Source organism: Vigna unguiculata, chromosome 3 (genome assembly GCF_004118075.2).
Source record: "Vigna unguiculata cultivar IT97K-499-35 chromosome 3, ASM411807v1, whole genome shotgun sequence".
NCBI lineage: Eukaryota > Viridiplantae > Streptophyta > Magnoliopsida > Fabales > Fabaceae > Vigna > Vigna unguiculata.
In genome coordinates this window covers 46,820,476-46,847,415 of record NC_040281.1, presented here as the reverse complement: position 1 = coordinate 46,847,415, position 26,940 = coordinate 46,820,476, and the positions used below count along the sequence as shown (strand labels likewise).

The 26,940-nt window shown below is 30.9% G+C and overlaps 2 protein-coding genes across 2 annotated transcripts; one reads left to right on the top strand and one right to left on the bottom strand.

Annotated features, from left to right (window-relative positions):
- Window positions 1-13,122: 13,122 nt before the first annotated feature.
- LOC114175920 (BTB/POZ domain-containing protein At3g49900) lies at window positions 13,123-16,185 on the bottom strand. The gene is made up of 4 exons (XM_028060764.1): window positions 16,019-16,185; window positions 15,861-15,930; window positions 14,092-14,580; window positions 13,123-14,008 (listed from the first exon to the last, which is right to left on the bottom strand). Exons 1-4 carry the CDS (start codon window positions 16,153-16,155, stop codon window positions 13,334-13,336), a joined length of 1,371 nt encoding a protein of 456 aa, XP_027916565.1. The 5' UTR covers window positions 16,156-16,185; the 3' UTR covers window positions 13,123-13,333.
- Window positions 16,186-21,752: 5,567 nt separating this feature from the next.
- On the top strand, window positions 21,753-26,790 carry LOC114175919 (calcium-transporting ATPase 2, plasma membrane-type-like). Its single transcript, XM_028060763.1, has 7 exons — window positions 21,753-22,342; window positions 22,612-22,666; window positions 22,894-24,833; window positions 24,941-25,099; window positions 25,380-25,551; window positions 25,683-25,981; window positions 26,177-26,790. The coding sequence occupies exons 1-7, from the start codon at window positions 22,166-22,168 to the stop codon at window positions 26,414-26,416; spliced, it is 3,042 nt and encodes a 1,013-aa protein (XP_027916564.1). The 5' UTR covers window positions 21,753-22,165; the 3' UTR covers window positions 26,417-26,790.
- The last annotated feature ends 150 nt before the right edge of the window (window positions 26,791-26,940 follow it).

Genomic DNA, 26,940 nt, shown 5'->3' with positions numbered 1-26,940 from the left:
AATGTTGTAGTTTACAAATTTAATAAATGTTTTGGTTCTCATCAAATTTTATTTGGTATTCTAATCTAAAATGTAGACAATTATAATTTATTTTAAAGTATTTGATATGGAAGAAATAATCATCCTCCTAATATTAAATATTTGATAATATTATGTTTTCTTTACCGTAATTTTTGTTCTTTTATAAAAATTAATATTAGTTAGAACACGGGTACGGGTATGGGTACGAGATTATATCCCTTACCCGGTGGGGATGGGGATGGGACAAAAGTTTGATACCCGTTGGGTTTGGGTATGGGGAAGGGGATGAATTTTTGATGCGGGGATGGGTATGGGATAACGAAACCCGTCCCCGCCCCGCCCCGTTGCCATCCCTAACATCACATAACATGAAGAACAAAAAGAAGAAATAAAAAATATTGATATGAAAAATTAAGTGTTATGAACAGAGAGAAAAAGAATTAGTATAAAAGGGGAAAGAGCTAAACCCTAAAACCTATGATACATGAATACAATGCGTGTATCAAATACGATAGTATCCAACACGCAAATACTTAAAAATTATATGATACGATATGTTATATATGCATATTGAAAAGTGTACACTATTTTTTAAAAACATGATAAATATATTAATGTTATTGTGTGCATCCAAGTTAAAACAACAAGTATTAAAGTTGTCAAGATAAAAGATTATAAATTATTGTCATCTTAAAAGTATTGTTGCTTTATATATCAAATACTTCATTAATAAGTATTGGTAAAGTATTTTAAAGTATCAGATACAAATACGTGTCGGACACGAATAGGTGATCTAAATTGAAGTATTAGTGCTTCATAGCCTAAAACAAACATAACGAAGAGAAAAATAGAAAGCACAAAATCTAACAAAAAAAAGCATAACTTCAATAACAAGACAACAAAACAAGTTTTAATTACTCTCATGTCCCCGCTTTGATAGGGGTATAACAATTTGGTACTCACTCTTAAAAAAGTGTAATGTGCGTCTCAACTTTTGAATAATGTCTCAATTAGGTTCCTTTCAGAAAAGAAAAAATAACGTCGTTAACGGTGTGCCACGTGTCAATCTCTAGTTTTGTTTTTAAATTTTTTTCTTGCAAACATTTTTCTTGTCACGTGTCAAGTCCCTAGTGTGACACGTTGCGATGTCAGTGCCACGTGATAGGACAATGCAACGTGTCAGTGTTACTGCCAAATGTCATTATCTTGATTTAAATTTAGTCCCCATATATGTTTCCTTGATTCAATTTAGTCTCCACTCTTCTTGTGCCTTTTATTAAATTTTTCCCAATTTATTTTAATAATTGAAATATTTTTTTAATCCATTTTTCATAAGATTAAAACTAATTAAGTATAAATATTCTTACAAAATTGAGTACGGATTTTTATATTAAAATTTAGTGGTAAAAGAAATCATAAACAAAATATGGATTAATAAATATAATAATGTAATATGTTAAAAATTCATTTTTAATAAAAAAATACTGGTATAACATCCATACAAATAATAAATTTGGTCTCATATTAGAGAGACGATATTGTTCTATTTTGAAAAAAAAAGTAATAATTAACAAAGAAAAAGTTAATAATATACAATAATGTAATATGTTAAAAAGTAATTTTTAACAAAAAAATATCAGTATAACATTTATAAAAATAATAAATTTATTCTAAAATTGGAGAAAGACAATATTCTCTATTTTGAAGAAAAAAAAATTGGGTGACTATATTGCTCTATTAGTATAACATTTTTTTATCACTAAATTTTAATATAAATATTAGTACTTAATTTTGTAAAAATATTTAGACTTAATTAGGTTTAATCTTATAAAAAAATCGATTAAGAAAATATATTTCAATTATTAAAGAAAATTGAGACAAAATTGAATCAAAGATACAAAATTGGATACTAAGGATTTGACACGTGACAACAAACATATTTTGCTAAATAAAGTAAAAATTAAAAAAGTTTAAAAAATCAAAGATTAACATGTGACATGCCGTTAACGCCGTTAATAATTTTGTTTTTATTGAAAGGAACTTAATTCAGACATTTCTCAACAAAGTTGAGACGTAATTGATAATTTTTTAAGAACCAGTACCAAATTGATACATCTCTATTAAAGTGAAGATGATTTGAATAATTAAATGACAAAACAAAGTGAAAAAAAAAAACAAAAAATAAACTTAAAAGTGCAAACATAAAGAGAAGATAAATATAAGAAAACATAAAATCCAAAGTCGTAAAAACATTTCCATATAAAATAGAAATAAAGTCATAAATAAATTAATTATATATAATACACATTACTGGAAACACATGCATTATACGTATACGTGTATTTTTTATGATAATAAAATATAATAAAATTATTTTTATAAAATTAAATATAAATAAGTTTTAAAAAAATATTCAGATAATTTTTATTTATTTTGTAAATATTTTTTTATTGTAAATTACTGTTTGGTTTTAAAAAATTAAATTTAAAGAAATGGTCAAATAAAAAAAATTAATTACAAAATAAATTTAGTGAAACGATTATTTTAATTTAAAAAGATGATTACTTAAAAAGTAAAATTAAAAATAAAATACATACATAAAAAAAATCAGAATATAGACGATTAAGCACTAAAATAAAATAAAAAATTAAGCAACATTGTAAAAGCTGTACAAAAGAAAATGAGATATTACATTCAATTACACCTGTTTCTCATTTTTGTTTTTCGAAAGATGTACTTTTAGTATATCTGTGTGGTTGAAAAAGATTGTTCATGGAAAAAACCACGGTTCAGAACAAATTATGGTGATTTGATAAAAGTGACATAAATGATGGTTATGTTACACGTGACAATTATTTTGTTGTGGATTTGAGACCGGCTATATGGTTATAGAAAAATAATAATATCTGCTTTACTAAGATCCGCAGTAACTCATCTGGTTAAATTTGTTGAATGAATTTCGGGTTCGACTTTTAAAAAAGTGTCAATTGCATCCCAACTTTTGAAAATTGCTTCAATTAACGCCGTTAGTCAACGTGCCACGTGTCAATCTGTGGTTTTTTTGATTTTTTTTTAAAAAAAAATTATTTTTTTTTTAATTTTTAAATTTTTTTAAATTTTTTTTTTTAAAAAAATTAAAAATGCCACGTGTCAAGTCCCTGTGTGTGCCACGTGGCATTGTCAGTGCCACGTGGCATTGTAATGCCACGTGTCAGTGTTACTATTAGATGTCATTGTTTTGATTTCGATTTGGTCCCCACATTTGTCTTTTTGTTTTAATTAAGTACCTAAGTATGTGTATCTGATTCAATTTTGTCCCAATTTTTTTTTTAATAATTAAAATATTTTTGTAATCCATTTTTTATAAGATTAAAAATAATTAAGTATAAATATTTTTACAAAATTAAGTACTAATATTTATAATGTTTCTCTCAATTTCAGACCAAATTTATTATTTGTATGAATGTTATGCTATTTATAAGTACTAAAATGACTTTTACCACTAAATTTTAATATAAATATCAAATACTTAATTTTTTTAAAACTTTTATACTTAATTACTTTTAATTTTATTAAAAAATATTTTAATTATTAAAAATTATTAGGTCAAAATTGAATCAAATACACATAAGTAGGTACTAAATTGAAACGAAAAAACATAAATGGGGACCAAATCGAAATCAAAACAATGACATCTAATAGTGACACTGACACGTGGCATTACAATGCCACGTGGCACTGACAATGCCACGTGGCACACACAGGGACTTGGCACGTGGCATTTTTAATTTTTTTTAAAAAAAATTTTAAAAAAAATTTAAAAATTAAAAAAAAATTAATTTTAAAAAAAAAAAAAATCAAAAAAACCACAGATTGACACGTGACATGTTGACTAACGGCGTTAGTCAACTCTGTCTGAAAGGGACCTAATTGAAGCAATTTTCAAAAGTTGGGATGCAATTAACACTTTTTTAAAAGCGTGTACCAATTTGACACTCTATAACCAAACTGGGTACCTTACGATTAATTAAACCTAAAATTAAAATTATGCATATTTGTATTACATGTGGTGTGGTGGGCTCTTTTAAGCTGGGTTTTTAGTTTTGACACTATACGATCTTTTGTCTTTTAATATAATTTTATTTTTTAGAATAAGTACTATTATTTAAATATTATGTGTCAATTTAGTTCATATGTTTTCTTTTTATACTTACGTTTTCTAAAGTGATGTCTTCTATAAAAAATACGATAAGAAAAACATCCATAATAAAAATAGATGGGTGGGAATAAGAGACGTGAATGAAAAAAACATTATATATATATATATATATATATATATATATATATATATATATTAGTTTTAACATAATACCTATTAATTTTCAGAAGATATAACTCTGTTCTCAATAAATGAGTGAATTTGAAAGGAAAAAATTATGAAAGTGAAATTGTTTGGATCAGAAAAGATATGGTGTGATTTTAGTGAATTTGAGATAAAATTTTTATATAATATGATTTGATTAAAACAATATGCTAATGAATAATTTTATTCCTAAAATAAATATGATTTAAATTTATATGTAAATAATTAAAATTATGTTAAAAAATAGTTATTACTTAAAATTATACAAATATAATTTATTATTATTATTATTATTATTATTATTATTATTATTATTATCTCCTCTCCTATTATTAGAACTCATCATTCTGTTTCTATTAGAATCCATCTTCTTTGTTAGTAATCCACGATCAGATACGAATCTTTGAACAGACTGAATGGGGTCATGACCCCCTCAAATTTTTTAAAATTATGTCTATGTATATTACAATTTTTCAATTTTATTTTTAATTTTTAAATTATATGTAGTGTATATTAAGAATTTATGAAAATTAAATTAATATTTAATGTTAATAAATAATAAAACATAAAGTCAAATAATATAAAGAATACAAATATTTATTAAAATGTTTTTTATTTTTTTATTGTCTTTTTAGTTTCTCAAAAATTGTATTCATCTCCTACTCTCACATGTTTTCCTTTTGTTTATAAGGAAAATATGAAGTTAGACAGAAACTCTATTTTTTTTTCTCATTTGTTCTCTTCTATTCTTAAAAAAAAAAAAATTCTCTCTGGTCTCACTTGATACTTAAATATTAGTTTAATAGTTAGCATTATTTATTAATTTAGAATTTCAACTCCAACATTTCATTGTTGATGTTTCTAACTATCCAAATTTGAAAAATTTATAACCATTCTGGAATTATATTTTCTTTGACAAGAACACAAAAATCAAAATCAATGACATTTGACTTGATTGATCATCTAATTCATCTTATTTTAATTCTTCATGTACCATTTTATACAATGAATGTAGCATTCCATTTAATAGTTTTTAAGCTACTAAACAAAACATTATATCATGATCAAGCAAGGCAGGTAGTCAGAATATGCCATACAAAAAGTTAATACAGTCATCCAAAATAACTATATAAGTCGCAAACTATAAGTGTAGCCTATACTAAGGAAGGGATAACATATACATCCAAAAGCTCTATTCCAAAGCATGAACAAGAACTACTATCAGACATCTCTAGCCACGGTTCAACTTTTGTTCAGGAGGGGAGTATCTTCACCTAAATCCTTCTCTGCTCACACCAATTCATAGGTGATCATTGCAAAAGAGGACATACACAAGAAGAACAAGCATAGACAAAACGGGTAAGCTAACTAAAAGAAGAGAAATCATGCAGTTCAATTATAATTATGAGCAAGTATCTTCACATCCATCAGAATTATTTAAACCACCACAACACAACACATATACATGACTCTAGACTCACTATCCGGATTATGTAAGTGACATCGGATCTCTTGGTGGCTTGCACCTGTGAAGGTTCCCAAACTCTGTAGAGTTTGGGCTCAAGGGGCTATCACCCAACCGCTCCCAAGGTAAGTCCCCTTTGCATCTGTGACGGATTGGGTCCACAGACTAGGACATCGTGCTACTCCTCACGACATAATCCATTATACTATACATGACTCTTAATGGTTATTGGAGCGTCAGGATAGCAACAAAAATTGAGTCTTTATGTTCTTACATACACTAAACACTTCCCTTAGAATTTCCCTTGAAATCCTAGTTCAACCACATCTTCTCATAATCCAATTCCATGCAATTTCACCATATGTATATGTTGGCAAAAGCAAATACAAGTCTAATGCTGAAGCAAGGTTTTGATGATGATAAAAGAAGCCTAAAAGCCATATGGAAGTCAATATGAAGAACATGTGTTGTTATGTTTAAAGTTATCTTGTAGTGTAATTAGAATAGTTAGAATCAATATGCAAAGAGCAAATTCTGGTATTTCTCGAAAAATCAAAGTGATAATCGATTATCACTTAGGATAATTGATTATCCTGAGCTGAGTCAATTTTTTCAGGAAAGCACTGGAATAATCGATTATCACCTCTGATAATCGATTATCTGCTCAAAAAATTATTTTCAGAAAATACACTGGAATAATCGATTAAAATCAATTATCCTGGTCAGTTGGGCGCGATTGTTCAGTTTTTGACCTAATTTTTGGAACCCCTATTTAAGGAACATCAGAGTTACTTCTAACTTACCTTTTTGAGAAGTTAGAGTGCTAGTGTTGTGACTGCAAAGAGTGTTCTCAAAAGAAGCTTTGAAAAACCTAGTGTGGGTAGAGCGATAACTTTTCCTGAGAGGTTTTCTGAGATTGAGTGCTGTTATTGTTGCTAGGAAAGCTAAGGTCAAGGTTCTCTATGTGATTCAGAGAAAGGTGTTCATCTCTTGTGTGTTCAAGAGAGGTGTTTTCTTTCCTTAGTCTTTTATTATCTGATTGTAATCTGATATTTGTTAGTGATTTAGTTAATCTTGTTTTTGAGAGATTAACAACTGGACGTAGGATCTTTTGATCCGAACTAGTATAAATACTTGTGTTCAATTTTCTTCTCTATCTCTTTATTCCATCTATTATTGTGTTTAAAGAAATTAATATTTGATTTAATCGATAAAATTTTGGACAAATTTTAAAGTATTAATTTTATTACTTAAAACCAATTCACCCCCTCTTGGTTTTTGTCCAAACGCTTAAACATTTCGCTGTGCGATACCAACAATTGGTATTAGAGCTTGCTTTCATAGTTATTCAAATTTTTTGAAAATGGTTGGACAAAATCAAACTTTTGCTGAGGGTGCGTCTATCAACAGACCTCCTTTATTTACTGGTGAAAATTATCCTTTCTGGAAAGTTAGGATGCAAATTTTTCTGGAATCTATTGATAGAGGTATTTGGGATGCTGTGTTAAATGGTCCATTTGTTCATGTTAATATTGTAAATGATGTGCAGGAACCAAAGTCATTCTCGCAATGGACAACAGACAAAAATAGACGAGCTCAATATGATGTAAAAGCTAGAAATATAATTTCATCTGCCTTAACCCTAGATGAGTTTTACAGGATCTCAGTCTGCACCAGTGCACAAGATATGTTGGAAATATTGCGTGTGACCCATGAAGGAACCAAGCAAGGGTGGAGACTCACCTAGAGGGAAGGAGCTAGGAGAGGGATCAACAAAGGGTTCTGTTGGAGTAGTTCTTCCAGAGTCTGATTGCACTTCAAAGAAATGGTGAGAGAACCATTTTTGGAAGAGAGGCTGAGGAAGAAATGAGGAGCAGAGGAAGAGAAGTGGAAGGAAACTGGTTTTGTTCTTTTCAAACAGAGAGAAAATGAGAAAAAGAGAAGAGGGGTTTCACAATGAAGATTATCAAAACAAGATTACAGAATAAAATGAAAGATAAATTTATTGCCGGCAATATAGTTATTTATATTGAAAAAGAAATAACTGAAAATTTGTAGTTTTAATTAAATTATTGATGAGTTCAAAATTTTTAAATATATTATTTTGACTTTCTCAAAATTATTGGGCAAGAGACTATCTACAATAGCCATAGATAACACCAACAAGGCACCATTACAACACACCTAGAGGCCAAACTAGCATGGGTCAGGCCACACTACCAGAGATTGCACCATGAGCATGAGACCAAGAACACCACCAAGTCACCAACACTTGGAGCATGTGAAAAAGCGGCAGCAAATCAATTTGTCTTAGTCATTATGCTTTTTTTTTTTTTTTCAATTCCCATAATCAATTTCTTCCTCTGCTTCATCTTCATCACTTTTCTCTTTGAAAAACTAGACCCAATCCAAAAATAAGTAAAAATAAGTAGAGAGTGCATGAAAATGTTAAATTGTGAGGAGTCTTATATAAGTAAATGGACATTGGTAGATACTATTTTTTTTTACTGTCATTTGACACTATCCTTCATAATTATTTATTTTTTCTTTTTTCTAAAAACATAAAAGTTAATCTTTTATTAAGATTATTTTATCCTTATACAAATTACCATTCGTCAAATGGTGTCAAACAATATTTTTCCTAAATAAATTCACCATGACGTGACTTTTCCATGCAATCTTCTCACTTTTGTGAGACAAATGGGAGAAGGATTACTCACAAATCCACACCACCATTTCTTCACACTTTTCTGGAAACAAACAACGTTAACAGAAACAAACACAACATAAAAGTGAAAAAATTATAAAAATTTGCGCTGATATAAAATTAAATATATGCTTGAATTCTTTAAAGATAGATAAAATTGGGTATCAGTATTTTTTCATTAAAACATATAACTCATCAAAACATTATTTAAGTGAATTACTTCTTTTTGGAATGTATGATATTATCATATAAATATCATTTTGCAATCATAAAATTTAACTTGAATGAGGTGAAACATTTTACTAACAACTTTAAGGTTGGAATGAATTTTATATAAAATTTTGTTCAGATATGTTTAAAGGTTTAGAGCCCATAACTTCTTTCGCAACTAATTTAAGCTCTAGAGAAATGTTATTTTTCGTATGATTTTGACCAAGTATCAAATAAAAAAAAAAACATCTTATAAATTGTTTCCTTAAAATATATTTTACTTTACTTAAAATTAATTCTTATCATTTCATTAAAACATATAACTCATCAAAACATTGCCAGAATGAATTACTCCTTGTTCGAATATATGATTGTTAACACCCAATTTTGTCCGGATAAATAAATTTATTTAAAAAAAAAATAAAATAAAAAAATATTTTTAGTTAATAAAAAATAAAAAAAAATGTGAAATAAAATTTTCTTCCAAGATTTTCAAACTTTAATTTTAGGGAAAAAAAGAAAAAAAAAAGAGATGAAAAGAAAGAAAAAAAAGGAAAAAAAAAAAGAGCCTATTTTGTTATCACATCCCTTTTCATGAATCCAACAACTAAACATATCTTCTACCTTTGTTTTGTTCTGATAGATAGAGAAATTAGTGATGATATGATTCTAATAATTAGAAGCAATATCTCTTCAAATTGTAAGAATCAATATTACTAATTGGGATTGATTTTGTGCTATGATGGCTAGAATTAATATTACTAATTGAGATTGATTTTGTACTCTGATTTGTTATGATTTGATTCCTATAACATATTGCTATCATGATCAATTCTTTCCTTATATTGTTCATTACACTTAACAATTAAGGCATCAAGGCTGATATTTTGCGTTGATATTACAAGGTCTGAATATAAATACGCACTCTATCAGGACAAGCAAAAGAGGGGATTCTCTACCCTTCTCTAATTCTTTCCCATTACTACTCCCACACACACCTTCTTTTTTTATCTCTCTTTCAAAAAAAAAAATATTAGAAGAGACAGAAAAAAAAAAGAGAAAAAAAAACATTCTCTACACTCTCTCATCACCACCCACATAGATAGAGATGACAAATAAACTCGTCCCCGTGGATATTGCCCAAACCCGTCCCCGTTTTGAAGGGGAATTCCCGCATTGACTGGGTATGGGTATGGGTATGGGGAATCCCCGACTTTTTCAATTGGGTATGGGGATGGTTATGGGGATGTATATGTCCCCGCTATAATACTCGTCCCCGCCATATCTCCGTCATTATTTAAATTATTAAAATATTCACAATTAATTAAGTAACCCTATATATATATATATATATTTTTTTTTTTCTGCAATTTTTTTTTTCTAGTTATTTGGTTTGTCATGAAACTAATTCACATCTCCAATATATTTTTCATCTTATCTTAACATTTATGTAATTATGTTAAAATGATGTATGTCAATTAAAAATTTTTTATGTCTCATATTTGAATATTTCTATTATTTTTTAATATTTTTATTTATTGTATACTTTCTTTTCACATGAGTATGTTTAATATTCTCAATTTAAGTGTTTAATAACATAAACCTTTCATTTACTAGGTAATATAAAAAAAATTACTTATTTTTATTAATTTTTGTTTTATTTGAAGAACTTTTTTGTTTCGCTAAAACAATTATTTCTCAACCATTGATTATATATGTTGATATTTGAAAAATGTTTTTAGATATATAAGGTATTTTTCATCTTATCATACCCTTAATTATACATTCATTTTTCTTTGTGCGATTTCTTTCAATAGTTTCTCAAATTGTTTCTAATACATACATTTGTTAAATTTTTAATATTTTTATTTTTTGTTTATTTTTATCATTTCATTTACTAGGTAATATAAAAAAAATTCTTTACTTATTTTTATTAATTTTTGTTTCATTTGAAAAACTTTTTTGTTTCGCTAAAACAATTATTTCTCAACCATTGAATATATATTTTGATATTTGAAAAATGTTCTTAGATGTCTAAGGTATTTTTCATCTTATCATACCCTTAATTATACATTCGTTTTTCTTTGTCCGATTTCTTTCAACAGTTTCTCAAATTGTTTCTAAGACATACATTTGTTAAATTTTTATTATTTTTATTTTTTGTTTATTTTCATCATGTAGAATACTATTTAAGTATATTTTATCTAATTATTTTTTATTTCTAACTCATTATATCAATTATACTGTAATTTTTCACTATAATTGTATAAATATCTTTTATTTACTACAATATCAAGATTTAATGTAATTGCCATGAATATTTTTTTATCACCATCCAACATATTTTGGAGTTCAAAAGATACAATATCCATGTTAAAATTTTATTATTATGTTTATTATTTGTTATTTGCGTCATTTTGATTAAGTGATGTATTATCATTTTGATTAGTGTATAAAAAAAGGGATTCATTAGAATTTAAAAAATTGGAGTAAACAAACATTTAAAATATATTTTAATTTTAATATTGTTTTCCTTTAAATTTGTTTAAAAATATTTTTAAATTTTATCAACTAGGTTTCATTAATGTTTGCAGTTTGCAAATTTAATAAATGTTTTAGTTCTCATGAAATTTTATTTGGTATTCTAATCTAAAATGTAAACAATTATAATTTATTTCAAAGTATTTATATCGAAGAAACAATCATCATCCTAATATTGAATATTTGATAATATTATGTTTCCTTTATAGTAATTTTTTATTATTTTATAAAAATTAATTAAAATTTATATTAAAATAGTAAGGAAACGAGTACGAGTATGTGTACGAGATTATACCCATTACCCGACGGGGATGAGGATGGGATAAAATTTTGATACCCGTTGGGTTTGGGTATGGGAATAGCGAAACTCGTCCTCGTCCCGCCCCGTTGCCATCCCTACACATAGACACCTCTCATCTTTATCTCTATTGGAAAAAAAAAAACACAAAAATATTAGAAAAGGAAGTAAAAAAAAGAGAGAAAAGGTGAGGAGATATTAAATTGTGTAAGGTACGTCATTCTCAATTCTTTCATCTTTTGATTTAGTTTTTTTAATTTTAATTCTTTTTTTTAATCATAAAAAATATTTTTCCTCATTCCTTTAGTGTCTGCACAACCGCTCACATCGCTTGACATCAGATTTAGACTTTTATTTTTTTAAACAATATATAGAGCTGATCTAAAAATAAAAAAATAACTTTCTTTAATTACTCTTCTATGTCTATTTGGTTGTTCACGTCGCAATGACATCTACAACTATTCTAAAATAACTTTAAAAGAATATTAAAAATTTATAAATGATTAAAAAAATAAAAGATTAGAGAAAAAGAATTTATTTAGAGTGTTTGTCCGGCTGCTCGCGTCGCGTGATACCAATTTTAAAATAATACTAAAATTTAAATAAAAAGGTTTTCAAAATTATAAAAGAAAATAAATCATTTTTCAAATAGCTTTTTAAATAGTTTTTTCATAAAGAACTACATAATCCGATTCTCCATTGTAAATGGAGATACGTAGGAGCAAGGATTAATCCTTGTCGGGCCTAAAAAATAAAAAAATATTTTTGTTTTTTTGTAAATCCTTTTATATTATTTTTTGGCAAAAATAAATATTTTGAAAATCCACATAACTTTTTGCACATTTAATTAAAGGTAATGTCTTAGGACAGACGTTGTGGGGTGCTAATACCTTCCCCACGCGTAATTGACTCCTGGACCCAAAATCTGATATTTCACAGACCTTGTTTTATTTTTTTTCCCTTAATTTCCTAAAATAAACTATAGTGGCGACTAGACAGTGATGTGATGGCTCACTGCCGAGCCTGGATTGACGTACAACCCAGAATTCACAAAGAAAAAAACTAAAGAATGTTTCCGATCTCGACCAAACCATGTCTTCCATAAATTCCTCCTCTCTATATCCTGAGGGATATTAAGGAAGTCAAATCTAGTCTTATCGTTTATCTCCTCAGAGTGAAGTGTCGTACACTTTAGGTGCTAAAACGTCTCGTCTATAGATCATAAAAGAAGCATCTTCCATAACTTCACATAGGTTTGTTTGACCGATTAGGACCCAATGTTCTCAATAAATAGAATAAATAAAGCGAAGGGAGCCCACTTCCCACTCTCCCTTCCCCACCCCAGTCCAGTAGGGGTGGAATTTTTGGTTTGTCATTCCACTTTACTGGTTTTGCAAATTTTAATTTTTGGTTTATCTTTCTGTCGTGATCTTGGTTGCGACAATGACATTATCATATAAATATATTTTGCAATCACAAAATTTAACAAGAATGAGGTGAAACGTTTTATTATCAGATTTAAGGTTGGAATGAATTTAATATAAAATTTTAAAATTTGTGTTTTATTTTAGAAGCGAAAAAATAAAAATAAGCAAAACAAAGGTGCATTGTGCATTGTGCATTGTAGATGCTCTCTTCCACCATAGTCGAGATGGTAGGTTACAATTGTCAAGTATGTACCACAACAATCTTCAATTCCAAACAAACTCGCGTAACTTGTTTCTCGAGTCAAGTTGACGTTGAGTTTTGTACCCGAAATGCATTCCTGAGTCCAATCACGAACCTCTGCCGGAAAGTCCCGTTCATCTTCGGAGTCACGCTCCCAACATCAACAGAGAAAGAAGACCTCTTCCCCTGACGTTCTTCCTTTCTCCCGTCAAACTCAATTCTCGAAGACGATCTCGACCATCGTTCTCCCTTCTTAACCCTACCATTCTCAACCGGCACAAAATGGAAACTCGCCGAACGCTCTGACCCCAACACACCTCTCTCTTCTTCCCCTTCCTTCCCTTCACATTCTCTCAACACTCTGTTCATGCACCTCATCTCTTCTTCTAGACTTCCAATGCGCGCATTCGTCGAATCCATCGCCGTCTTCAGTCGCTCCGTTTGCCGCAACGCCGCGTCGCGATGGAGGAAGTCCCCGAGCGTCATGGAACGCCGTCGTTGTCGTCCCTCGTTACTCTCGAATCGGAGTTGATGACGTTGAACTTGAGAGCTTGCTATGGCTATGGAGTGCCGAGTGTTGAGATGTTCCACCAGCACCGCTCGCATCACCAATCTCAACGGCATTCTAGGGTTTTGAACACACTCTACCAGGGCAACACTCGAGAGCTTCGTACAATCTATGCAACTGCATATTCCAGTTCTCTCATCCTCCGTGACTTTCTTAAACTTGTTTTCCTTCACAAATACCAAATATGCCTCTAAAATCAGTAGCAACAAGAGTATAACTTTGATCCAATAAAACGAGACACGTGTCATACCTGAAGATACCAATCAATCATCTTGTAGAGAACGTCGTGGTTCTCGAACCTTCTACCGAATGATTCAGCCACAATTTGAAAATCTCGCGGCTGCATTTCATTCACCTCATTTAAACGAGTGATGCCGTGAATTGTAACAAGCGCTTCAATGCATCTGCTAACGAGAGTCGCCGTCGTTTCAGCCTCGGGAAGTAACGGTATGCACGAACGGAGAACCGTTAACGCCTGCTCTGGGTTGGTGCAAACGACTTCGCAGAAGCACGTTTCGGCAATGTGGCTCAGGCCGTCTGCTGCCGTCATTCCCAGCATCTCCGACGCCGTTCTGATGACGGCCACATTGGCCGGCGTCATCTGAACTCTGACGTTGTAACAGAATTCGGCTACAGCGGCGAAGGTCTCGGCCGTTATGTTTAACGGGGGAGAGATAGTGAGGTCCGAAGTTTCCGTTAAATGGCGTTTTAGGTATGAACTTTGTGAAACCACACGGTCCTGGGAAAAAAGTAAAAACGGAGAACATCATGAGTGTCCATCGTTTCATTATCAGGGAAAAAAAGTACAGCGCTTGTTTCTATGTAATTGGTAATAATTAAATTAAAGCAATGTCCCTACTTGTTAGGATTTAAAAGCCGCGCCATGAAAAGCAATTACTGATCTAAAAGGGTCATGTCAAGACAAAACAGGGCGTCACTGAAGCTTCCCACAACATACATGGAATGGATTCTTATGTTATTACTTTCCACTCAACAAATGATCACAACATTGTTTAATCACACAATAAATTTAGAATAGATGGAATACTATACATAGTGTGATTCACTTTTGAATTTTACAATGTTCATGGGGTTGAGACGTGACAGCAATTGGCAGCATCGTCAATAAGCTTGGTTGAGAATTATGTAAATATGCTGCTAACTCTAGCTGTTCCTGTAACCTCAATTGAGTGGGATTTTTTGGAAAACAACTTGCTGGACTCCTCTAGGTTTTAGGTATAGGAAAATAATAACTTAATGCTGTGTTTTTAATTGGAAACTGGTGTTTTGAAATCTCTTTATTTATGTATATATAACTCATTTACAATCTTTCTATAATAATAATATTTACAAATTAGTCTAGTCCCTCTGATATTTATATTTCTATAATAAGATTGTGAAGTACTTTTACATAAAATAGGTTGTTAAACATTATAATTATATTTAATTAAAATAAGAACTTTTCAAGCCTAAGGGGCTGATGTACATGTGTAGAATTGACAATTGATGTAGCGTGTGAACAACATTTTGACCTGAAATGCTGAAAAAAATAAAGTAGTTCCTAACGTTCTTTCGCTAGCTGGAAGTAGATTCATATACCTTGTTCATAGGTTATTCTCCTTTTCCGATGGCCATCCAACATTGTTCTTATTCATCCTAATTTGTTCTATTGCCACTACCAATAATCAGGTTTGCGTTTTAACTTTTCTTTAACTCTAGTAATCGCAAGTAGGAAAACTACAAATTGAGCCAAACATTTTGTGAGATATTACTCAGAAAATCCCAAGGTTAATGTTAATTTGTTATTACGAGAATAAACGTTTGGATGCGGGTATGATTGTGTATTACTAAGTACAGAAGGCTCACGATGAATCAAAGAATGAAGTTGGTAAAGAAATTGTTCTCCTAAAAAACCAACACTGTAACCTCACGCAAGCCATAGAGAAAAACAGAGTTGAACTAATATCAGTTGCAGAGCATAATATGAAGCAGAAAATCACTGGTGGTAAATGAACCAACCTTGTGCAGACGAAAACACGTTCCTTGAACACGAATCAAGACATCTGTTTCACGGCCTATTTTCAGAGACCTGGATGAATTTTTAATACTAAAATGAGAAACTAAACATAATCGGAGACCATGGTGAGAGATGAACAATGGAGTGAAGGATTTGTTACCAGGCTTTTACTCTGGAGTGAAGTGATGCAGGAGAAGAGGAGAATGATGGCGAAAGGGAACGAGAAGAGGTTGAAGAAAACTCGCATTCTTCCTCGTAGATGGTCTCAACTGCCCCTAATTGATTCAAACCCCTCATCTCTTTCTCGCTCGCTTCTCGCACTGCGCACAGAAGGACACAGTTTTGAAAAGATTTTTCAATGCTTTTATTATCACCATTATAGGTCATTTTATTCACCTCAGTAAGAAACTTCATTTTCACCTTGTTATTAATAAATATTTCGTATTTTAATTGTTTAATAAGTCCTGAGAAATATATAAAAAATTAGCGGGATAAGTATAAAGTATTTTTATTTATTTAAAATTAGAGAATAGGAATGGTGTGAGTGCATAACATGTACCTAAATGAGGTTAGGGGGTGGTGAAGAATTTGGGGTGAAAGGCCATAAATGATGTTTGGGGGTGGGAAGAAAACTTAATGGCACATGTGACGACTCATAAATGTTCTCACATTAATTTCGCCGTTGATAAATTTGCCATCTAACTTTCTCGGTCGGATACCCAAATACCCTATCAAAATAGAAATTGTTTTCATAAATTCAAAGTTTAATTTGTGACGTTTTAAGGAAAATTATACTGTAACTCTTATTTTTTAATTTTTATTATTTATTTTCTGACATAATTTAATGTATGTATTAATTTTTTTATGAAAAAATATAATAATCCATTAGTCAATAATTCACACAAAACTATATTAAAAAAATAAAAGATATTAGTTAAAAAAATAAAAATCATAATATAATCATTTTCTTTTGTTCGTTGCTTTTTAATGTAACACAATAACCGGTTAGTAAATAAATATACGAGTTATAACCAATAATGCACTTAAACTATCTAAATAAACAAGTTCGGACAAATTTAGCCAATTCGTTTTCCTGAATTGTTCTATTTAATAGTTATAATTTGAAAACCAACTAAATTAATAGACAAAAGAAATTGGAAATAAAAAATATATATACTATGACTTAATTTGATTTTCAATGTTTAGCGTTGAAAATGGATTGAATCGTACTAAATGGTACTTTTAATGTATTTGAATTAATTTGTAACGGTTTTTTTGAACTATTAATTTGTAACTGAAACGTTTAATACGACAATTGAAATATATTGATGATTTTTTAGTAAGAAATATGTTGACCATAAAATAATTATATAGACCTAGACGAATATATTTTATGTGTGTGAGACTTAAAATAAAAATTGTGAATTTTATCTATTAATAACAATATTACGTTTTAAACTTAAACATACTTATAATCTTAATTCTTAATTGAAAATTTTAATAAAGGCTTAGCATAAAATATTTTAAGAATGTAATTCATTATAGATGTCAACTATATGGAAAAAAAATGTTATTTGATTATAAAAAAATTATAAATATTGAAATAATTGAATTACTTAAAATAGAAAAAATAAATAAATAACTAGTACATTTTCTATCCTTTTATCCCCTCACTTTCCTATCTTTAATCCTTAGTTTTCTTTTACTATCATATAGTATTATTTTACCTTATAACCTTAGTTAGTTCTTAAACAACTTCAAAATCTTTCTAACTTTTCCAACTATTTAACTTCTTCATCCTCTTAGCTTTTTTCTGAGTTTGGATTCTCTACTAATTTTTCTCTGTTGTTCTTTTGTTGTGTTTTTAAAATACACTGATGACCATTAATTTTAAAATTTTAAAATATATTAAAATTATCTCTAAAATACCAAAACAATGTATTTTTAATGCTCAACAGAAAACAATAAAAAAAATCAGCAGAACAACCAGACTCCTTCTTTCTTCTATTTTAAAACTAAGAACACAACTTGTAACTCCTCCCTTCATTACCTTAGACAAAAAAAACATACTTTATGTTGCAAGAAATTACAAACATTTTATAAATAGTTCAAATTCCTTCCTCCCTTTCTCTCTTAAACACGACCAAAATAACATTTATTGTTTATGAAACTTTTTGGGATAAACATCAATCAATGAAAATTATATCCCATTTTGTGACCAATTTAGTAATTTGTGACATACTTTGTCCCCTTTGTCAAGAATTTGGAGAAAAATATATCATCTTTAAGAATTTGGACAAAGTATATCATCTTTAAAATTGACACAAAACTCGTCTAGAAATAATTTATAAGGTTTTTTTTGATAGAATTTTATGATTCTAAATTCTTACTACATTATAAATTCGGTAGTCAATAATCAGTAACATTTTTTTATAAATAGAATAATCATCACAAATGATTCGTTACAAAATTCATCACAAAATAAATACATTGCTTAAGTGAATCAATCTTGCTTAAGCAGTATTTTTGTGTCTGTTTTGAATTCTTCCTATTACATTTTCTCCTTTTGGGGTTTGTTAATGCAATTGGCACACCAAGTAAGTTAAGTTGACTTTATTTCTTTCCGTTACACTAAATATTTAGAACACTAAAGCTAAGTATTATAACCGCTAAAGCTAGACATTGTAAACTTAAAATTATTTGAAAATAAGCATTTTATTCATGTCATTTGAGCGGAATTGTGAGTTTGTCTAAACAAAGTGGTAATTCAGTTAAGTTAGCAATGTATTACCATCATGTCTATCTCTTATAATTTCTAATCTAAATTGATTTGTTAGTACTATGATGTTAAGCAATCTACATATGCTTAGACTTTACTAAAACATGTGTGATGAAGTTTTAAGTTATTAAGTTTAATCTTATGTTAGACTAACCAAGGATTTATTGTATAATATGTGATCACTTGTCTTGATTTGTATCTTTGATAATTAGTTGTATATAACATATAACTAAAGATCATTTTTTTTTCATTTGTCTTAAGATTATTGACGTATTATATCATTATGATCGGTGGTGGTTTGTTTCTACTTCATCCTTTAGAATTTTGAACTAGGTTTCAAGTGGACCCATGAAAATACTTTGACTTTTAGCTCACTTTTGATTAAAAAAAAAATGTAATACTTGAGATGTTGGCTGAAGTGGAGAAGCAACATCAATAGATGGATAAATGGATTGAGCAATAAAGTTGATTTGATAAGATTTATAAGTGAGGGTGAGAGAGGTTCAAAGTCCAACTTTTTTCGAAAAAATTAACAACTAATAACTGTCCATAAAAGAAATGGATAGAGAAGTCATCTTGAAAAATAATGGTTTAAGTTTGTTTGGAATGGGATAGGTGTGAAAATGGTAAGAAAAGAGAAAAAAGAAAATAAGATTGTTTAATTAAGAAAAAGTGAGATAATCTAAATTAAATGGAAAATGAGTATATTTGGGTGAAAAATTTATAATAAATGTATTTAACCTTTTTTTTAATAATACTATATTAATTATTTATTTTATTATAATAAATAAAAGCATACATTACGAGTATATTTTCACTTGAATATTTGCATAATAGCAACCAGTTTTGTTTCGAATTATGTAAATATTATTTTTCTGTTTCTTGGCAATTTTCTTTTCTTTCTATGGGGTGAGTAAATCTGCAGGCGTAGTGGTTGGGTTCTGACAAGTCTCTGCTTTGGATTGAGGGGTCATTAGGAGAGGTTGGCAAGAATGGTGAACCACGTTAAAATGAAAGAAAAATGATACTTTTCTAAATTGAAAACGACTTATAAATAAATTATATGATTTCTTTTATAAGAAAATATTTGATTAATAATTAATTTTAATGAATAAAAATAATTAGTCCTATAGTAACTAATTTAGATATAAATATATAAATTAAAAATTATTAGTAACTAAAATAGTTTAAAAAATTATAATTAGTCTTTAAATTGGTAAGTAAAATAATTTTTATTATAAATTGGTCTTTAAATTGGTCAGTAACATTAATTAATTATGTCTTGACTAACAAGAGAATTAGTCTCTAATTTAATCTTTAATTAACAAATTAATTTCTAATTAGTTTCTATATTTTTTTTTATCATAAAAATTCATTACATATATTTTTTTGTCATAAAATTAGTTACTATTTAATAATTTTCTTGTACTGTTTATTTGTTCGACATTTATTTTTTCAATCGCATAACTAAACAACGGAAACTTAATGTAATAAAAATCAAATTTCTAATCACTTAAACTATCAAAGGATGATTAAAATTATAATTTAATTTAAATTTTTAAATGTATGTTCATCTTGGTAAGTACACTATAAAATGATAATTTCTCTCTTATTAACACCATTCCACATATTGGTTTTTTACAATGTAGCTTTGAAGTCAAATACAAATGTCTCTCAAAAAATAACATGAATAAAACCTACTTTATAACTATTTATGGGAGTTTTTTAAAAAAGTGATATTTAATTTCTCTCTTAAATTAAAATACATTTATTATTTGAACTTCTAAAAAATTCAATAAAATAAATAGTGTATTATTAAGTGTATAAGTGTGTTTTAAATTTAGAAAGAAACTCAAATTATTTGTCAACTTATTTTTCTGATCTCGTAAATAAAACTAGGGATGACAATTAGGGCTTGGCCCGCGGGCTCAGCCTGCAGGCCCGCAGAAAAAACGTGGGGCAGGCTAGGAAAGTGAGCCTGCAGGCCCGTACGGGGCTCGACCCGCATAGGCCCGCGGTCCGCGCGGGCCGGCCCGCAAGCCCGCATAAAATTAAAAAAAAAACTTGTACTTGTATATATTAATTACTTCTTTTATGGACTCTTGCATTAACATTTCAAATTCTTGTATAACTGGAAAAGATAAGTATTATGTAATTTTTAATGTGCTAAAATTTAAAGAATACAGAATACATTGTGTATGTCATAGTATGAATATGATGAAAATGTTGAATTATCAATTTATCATCTAATTCCTCAAAGTCTTTACGTAATTTTGTGAACTTCTTAAAGTTTACCAATTTTTAAACATTGAAAGTTTCATCATAAAAATTAAAAAAAATATATTTTTTAAAAAAAAAAAAACGGACCGGCCCATGGGACGAAGACTATGCGGGGCAGGCCAATGTTTTTAGCCCGCATAAAGTATGCGGGGCAGGACGGGCCAGCCCGCGTTGTGCGGGCCTTATGCGAGCCGGACCGACCCGCATTGCCACCCCTAAATAAAACTAATGGAATTGTTAATATATGCAAAGGAGAACCAAAATTTGAACATAAAAGTTTTTGGGGGTGAGAAATTTACGGTAGCATACACACAAGCACTATTTTAAATACGAAGGATAATATATTAACAGGTGATAATAATAAAATGTTATTAAGTTAATATATAAAATAAATTTATTCAAAAATAAAATAAAGTGAATAGAAAAATCAATTATTGATGAATAAAAAAAAAGATAAATAATTTTATAAAAAAATAAGTAAAAATAACCATTAATTTAAAAAAAATTAATAAATAATTATATTGTAAAGGATAGAATTGACATTATAAAATGTAGACATAAAAGAAGGAATCTCCTTATATATTATTATAGACGATATGCTGACATTTTTTTTTGTCATCGATAAACTACCTATTTAAATAAAAAAATGTTACTTTATTATTTTATTTTAGTTAAAAAATAAAAAATTAATCTAATTTAATTTCATTTATGAAAACTTTATCAAATTTGTAAAAAGTTTTTGTCAAAAAAGATAATTTTCCTTTACGTTAAGCTATTTATAGAGCAACAGAACCGAATACTGCACTCTATATTTCTCAATTCTTCCATTGAAGAAAATAAGGTTGACCCGTGGAATTCGTTCATCCCCAGTTTCCCAAAACAACGGACAACAACAGAAGAATGGACCGTTATTCATTCTTAAACACTACAAAAATTCGGATCCTCACTCGTTTCCCTCCTCTGCTTCTTCATCTCTCCCCTCTCCATTCATTTTCTTAGACTCGAACTTTACCTTTCACGAGGTTCCAACCTCACTCATTCTCTCCCTGTCTTTCCATGAAAACATCTGCAAACCAAACCGTAACCTAATTTTTTCTAACAATGTTACTACCTTGTCGCTGTTACAGAGTTAGTGCATATTAGAATGCCTTTCTCAACGTGAGCTCGGTTTTTGAAAAGAGTCTCAGAGTCGATTAATAACGGAGAAGGCATCAAAGAAGGAAAAGATCAAAGCACATTAGAAGTGAGATGGAGAGTTATTTGCATGAAAATTTTGGAGGAGTGAAGTCTAAAAACACTACTGATGAAGCTCTTCAAAAATGGAGGAAGGTATGTGGGGTGGTAAAGAACCCCAAACGACGCTTTCGTTTCACTGCCAACATCTCTAAACGTTACGAAGCAGCTGCTATGCGTCGTACCAATCAGGTAATATTTTGAACCTCGAATATATAGGTTTGACGTATCTTTCAATATAGATTTCAAATGGGTAGATTCGAATCTATTTATTGACATGCAAATTCATTAAAATTTTGATGATTATTCGACACTGTAATAGACCTATTTGTTTTTGAGGATACTCGTAAGCAATATGATTACTCCATTCCCTTCTTAAAGAAATACCACATTATATAGCATGAGAAGTTGGGACCTCTTCACGTGCGGATTCTCAAAGGCTTATTCTCTCTTTAATGCAGGAGAAGCTAAGGGTTGCTGTTTTGGTTTCCAAAGCGGCATTTCAATTTATCCAAGGTAAGTTTCTACATATTTATTCAAAATCCTAGAAGTTTATCCGTTTTTTACACTGTCGTTCTTGTTATGCCTATATGAGTCTGTTGACTTTTATAATAATTATTGAAAATGGTACTTACCATTACAGTTTTTGATCGGTTGATAGTGTTTTATAGTATAGAAATTAAGGCTATTCATTGAGAATCAAGTTGTTTATCTGTGAATTGTGATCATATAAATACCCGCAGGTGTTCAACCAAGCGATTATGTTGTGCCTGATGAAGTTAAAGAGGCTGGTTTCCAAATCTGTGCGGATGAAATGGGGTCTATTGTTGAAGGCCACGACGTAAAGAAGCTTAAGTTTCATGGTGGAGTAAATGGCATAGCAGAAAAGCTCTCAACATCAACCACCACGGGGCTTAGTGGTGATTCTGAAGCACGGCGCAGGAGACAAGAGCTTTTTGGAGTCAATAAATTCACCGAAAGTGAAGTTCGGAGTTTCTGGGTTTTTGTTTTCGAAGCCGTACAAGACATGACTCTCATGATCCTTGGGGTGTGTGCTATTGTGTCTCTGATAGTTGGCATATTAACGGAAGGATGGCCCAAAGGTGCTCATGATGGTCTTGGAATTGTTGCAAGTATCTTACTAGTAGTCTTTGTGACAGCAACAAGTGATTATCGCCAATCGTTGCAATTCAAGGACTTGGACAAGGAGAAGAAAAAGATTTCCATTCAGGTTACAAGAAACGGTTACAGGCAGAAAATGTCAATATATAATTTACTTCCTGGTGACCTTGTGCATCTTTCCATTGGAGACCAAGTTCCCGCGGATGGCTTATTTGTTACGGGATTTTCTGTGTTGATCGATGAATCAAGTTTAACCGGTGAGAGTGAGCCAGTGATGGTGACTTCCCAAAACCCTTTTCTTCTATCTGGAACCAAGGTCCAAGATGGGTCTTGCACCATGTTAGTTACCACTGTTGGGATGAGGACTCAATGGGGCAAGTTGATGGCAACTCTGAGCGAAGGAGGAGATGATGAAACCCCATTGCAAGTTAAACTGAATGGAGTAGCAACCATTATTGGGAAGATAGGCCTATTCTTTGCAGTGGTTACCTTTGCGGTTTTGGTGAAAGGACTCATGGGCCGCAAACTCGAAGAGGGAAGATTCTGGTGGTTTTCAGCAGATGATGCAATGGAGATGTTGGAATTCTTTGCCATTGCGGTTACCATTGTCGTTGTTGCTGTGCCAGAGGGGTTACCCTTAGCTGTGACATTGAGCCTTGCATTTGCAATGAAGAAAATGATGAATGACAAGGCCCTGGTGAGGCATTTGGCAGCTTGTGAAACTATGGGATCAGCCACAACTATATGCAGTGACAAGACTGGCACACTGACAACCAACCGCATGACTGTGGTGAAAACATGCATTTGTATGAAGGTCAAGGAGGTGAGTAATAATTCTAGTTTGTCCTCTGAACTCCCAGATCCTGCTTTGAAAATATTGCTTCAGTCAATATTTAGCAACACTGGAGGAGAAGTTGTGGTTAACAAGAAAGGTAAGCGTGAGATCTTGGGGACTCCAACAGAGTCAGCACTGTTGCAGTTTGGCTTAGCACTGGGTGGAGATTTTCATGCAGAGAGACAAACATGTAAGATTGTTAAAGTTGAGCCATTCAACTCTGAGAAGAAAAGAATGGGTGTGGTTCTGGAGATCCCTGAAGGAGGTTTAAGGGCTCATTGTAAAGGTGCTTCCGAAATCATTCTGGCTGCTTGTGACAAGGTGATGAATTCAGATGGTGTTGTTGTCTCCATTGATGGAGAATCGGGTAATTATCTCACGAGTACAATCAACCAGTTTGCTGGTGAGGCACTAAGAACTCTCTGCCTTGCATATATTGAATTAGAAAGTGGGTTTTCAGATCAAGACCCTATTCCTGCAACTGGCTACACTTGTATAGGAATTGTTGGTATCAAAGATCCTGTTCGTCCTGGCGTTAGGGAATCAGTTGATGTGTGTCGATCTGCTGGAATAGTGGTGAGAATGGTTACGGGAGACAATATAAATACTGCAAAGGCCATAGCCAGGGAATGTGGGATCTTAACAGATGATGGCATAGCCATTGAGGGTCCAGATTTCAGAGAGAAGTCTCAGGAGGAATTATTTGAGCTAATTCCCAAAATTCAGGTGCTTCATATACTTGCTATATGAGTAACATCTCTGATTGATTCAATCCTTAACCAGGAACATGGTTGATGCATTAAATAATATGATGTGTTCAATTTTCTTCTAAGGTTATGGCTCGATCATCACCTCTAGACAAACATACACTAGTGAAACACCTACGTACCACGTTCGGTGAAGTTGTAGCTGTAACTGGTGATGGAACAAATGATGCCCCGGCCCTTCATGAAGCTGACATTGGACTTGCTATGGGAATTGCAGGAACTGAGGTGAATCAATTGCGATGATAAGCTTGGCTTGATAGGGAATGCATCTAGCTCCTTTGAGATGTTGACATGTGAAAAGAGAACCGTATTTAAGATCATTACTTTTTATCAGCAGAATCATATTTAGGATATTTTTTTCACTGTCTCTTCATAAGAGAAATCTAATATGATCCATTCCTGATCGAATATTTGAAATCAAAAGAATCGGAATGGGAATGGTGACTATAGTGCACTTCATTTTGATAAAATAATCTCAATCTTCTAAAACAAGAGATTTGTGCAGGTTGCAAAAGAAAGTGCAGATGTCATTATTTTGGATGATAATTTCTCCACAATAGTGACAGTAGCTAAATGGGGGCGTTCAGTTTACATAAATATTCAAAAATTCGTACAGTTCCAGCTCACTGTAAATGTGGTTGCATTACTAGTGAACTTCACATCAGCATGCCTGACAGGTTAAAACATAATTCCTAATTTGTGTTTCAAGCACTCTTTCATCATTTTTCATTCCGTAGAGAGTGCAGTAGCAATTATGCTAAAAAGAAATGTTCTTTATCGTGTGATTTTACGTGAATTTTGTCTATAGGCAGTGCACCCCTGACAGCTGTTCAACTTTTGTGGGTGAACATGATAATGGACACGCTGGGAGCACTTGCACTTGCAACAGAACCTCCAACTGATGATTTAATGAAGCGTGCACCAGTTGGGAGGAGAGGTGACTTCATCAACAATGTAATGTGGAGGAATATCTTAGGACAAGCACTGTATCAGTTTGTGGTGATATGGTTTCTTCAGACAATAGGTAAATGGGTGTTTTTCCTGAGAGGCCCGAATGCTGAAGTGGTCTTAAACACTCTTATTTTCAACACATTTGTATTCTGTCAGGTAATCCTTCTTAAACCCTCCTCCTCACAGAATTTACTAGCAAGTTCAGATCATCACGTGCCAATAATCTCCACTAATTTTCGTGATTACCGAATGATTTCTTCAAGACTTTTAGTAACCTTAATATGTGTTTTTTTATGGAATCTTAACGGAGAAATTTTGCCTAACTAGACATGGGTTCGTTTGGTTATGCAGGTTTTCAATGAGGTAAACTCACGTGAGATGGAGGAAATAGATGTTTTTAAAGGCATATGGGAAAATCATGTGTTCATAGCTGTCCTCGGTTGCACTGTTTTCTTTCAAATCGTAATAGTTGAGTACTTGGGAACCTTTGCCAACACAACACCTCTCAGTCTGGTACAATGGATCTTCTGCTTAGGGGTTGGATATGGAAGCATGCCACTAGCAGTTCGCTTAAAGCAGATCCCCGTCTGAACCATGCATGAAGAGATATCCAGTTTTTAAAACACAGCTTCATATTTGTTATGTTACTGTGCTTCGAGGTTCCCTACACTTGTACAGTCACTAATAGGTCTGGTGTTGCTTGAGGTTTTCTTGGGTAGGAACCAGAGTTTGATCAAATAAAAGTAGAAATCTCGTAGCCGTTATATATAGTTAGTCTTGTATAAGTCACTACCAAAGAACCTCTTCACCATTTTATTTAGCACCCGTTGTTTATTTTTCAAAGGCTAGTAGAAATTTAGGCTAGAAAACCTGGACCATTTTTCAGAGTGGATACTGTTGATTATAGATTGAATATGATTGTACAAGTATGCTTCCAAATATTACGTACATATATACAACATATTTCTTGCTATAGCTGACATGTGACAACATTAATCACTTGTGCAAAATTGTTATTTTCCAAGATATTTTCGTTTACTGAAATAGTTATGAGAATCAATAACTAGTCTTTCAATTTTCCTGAACAACTTTTAATTGATTATTATGAAAGGGTA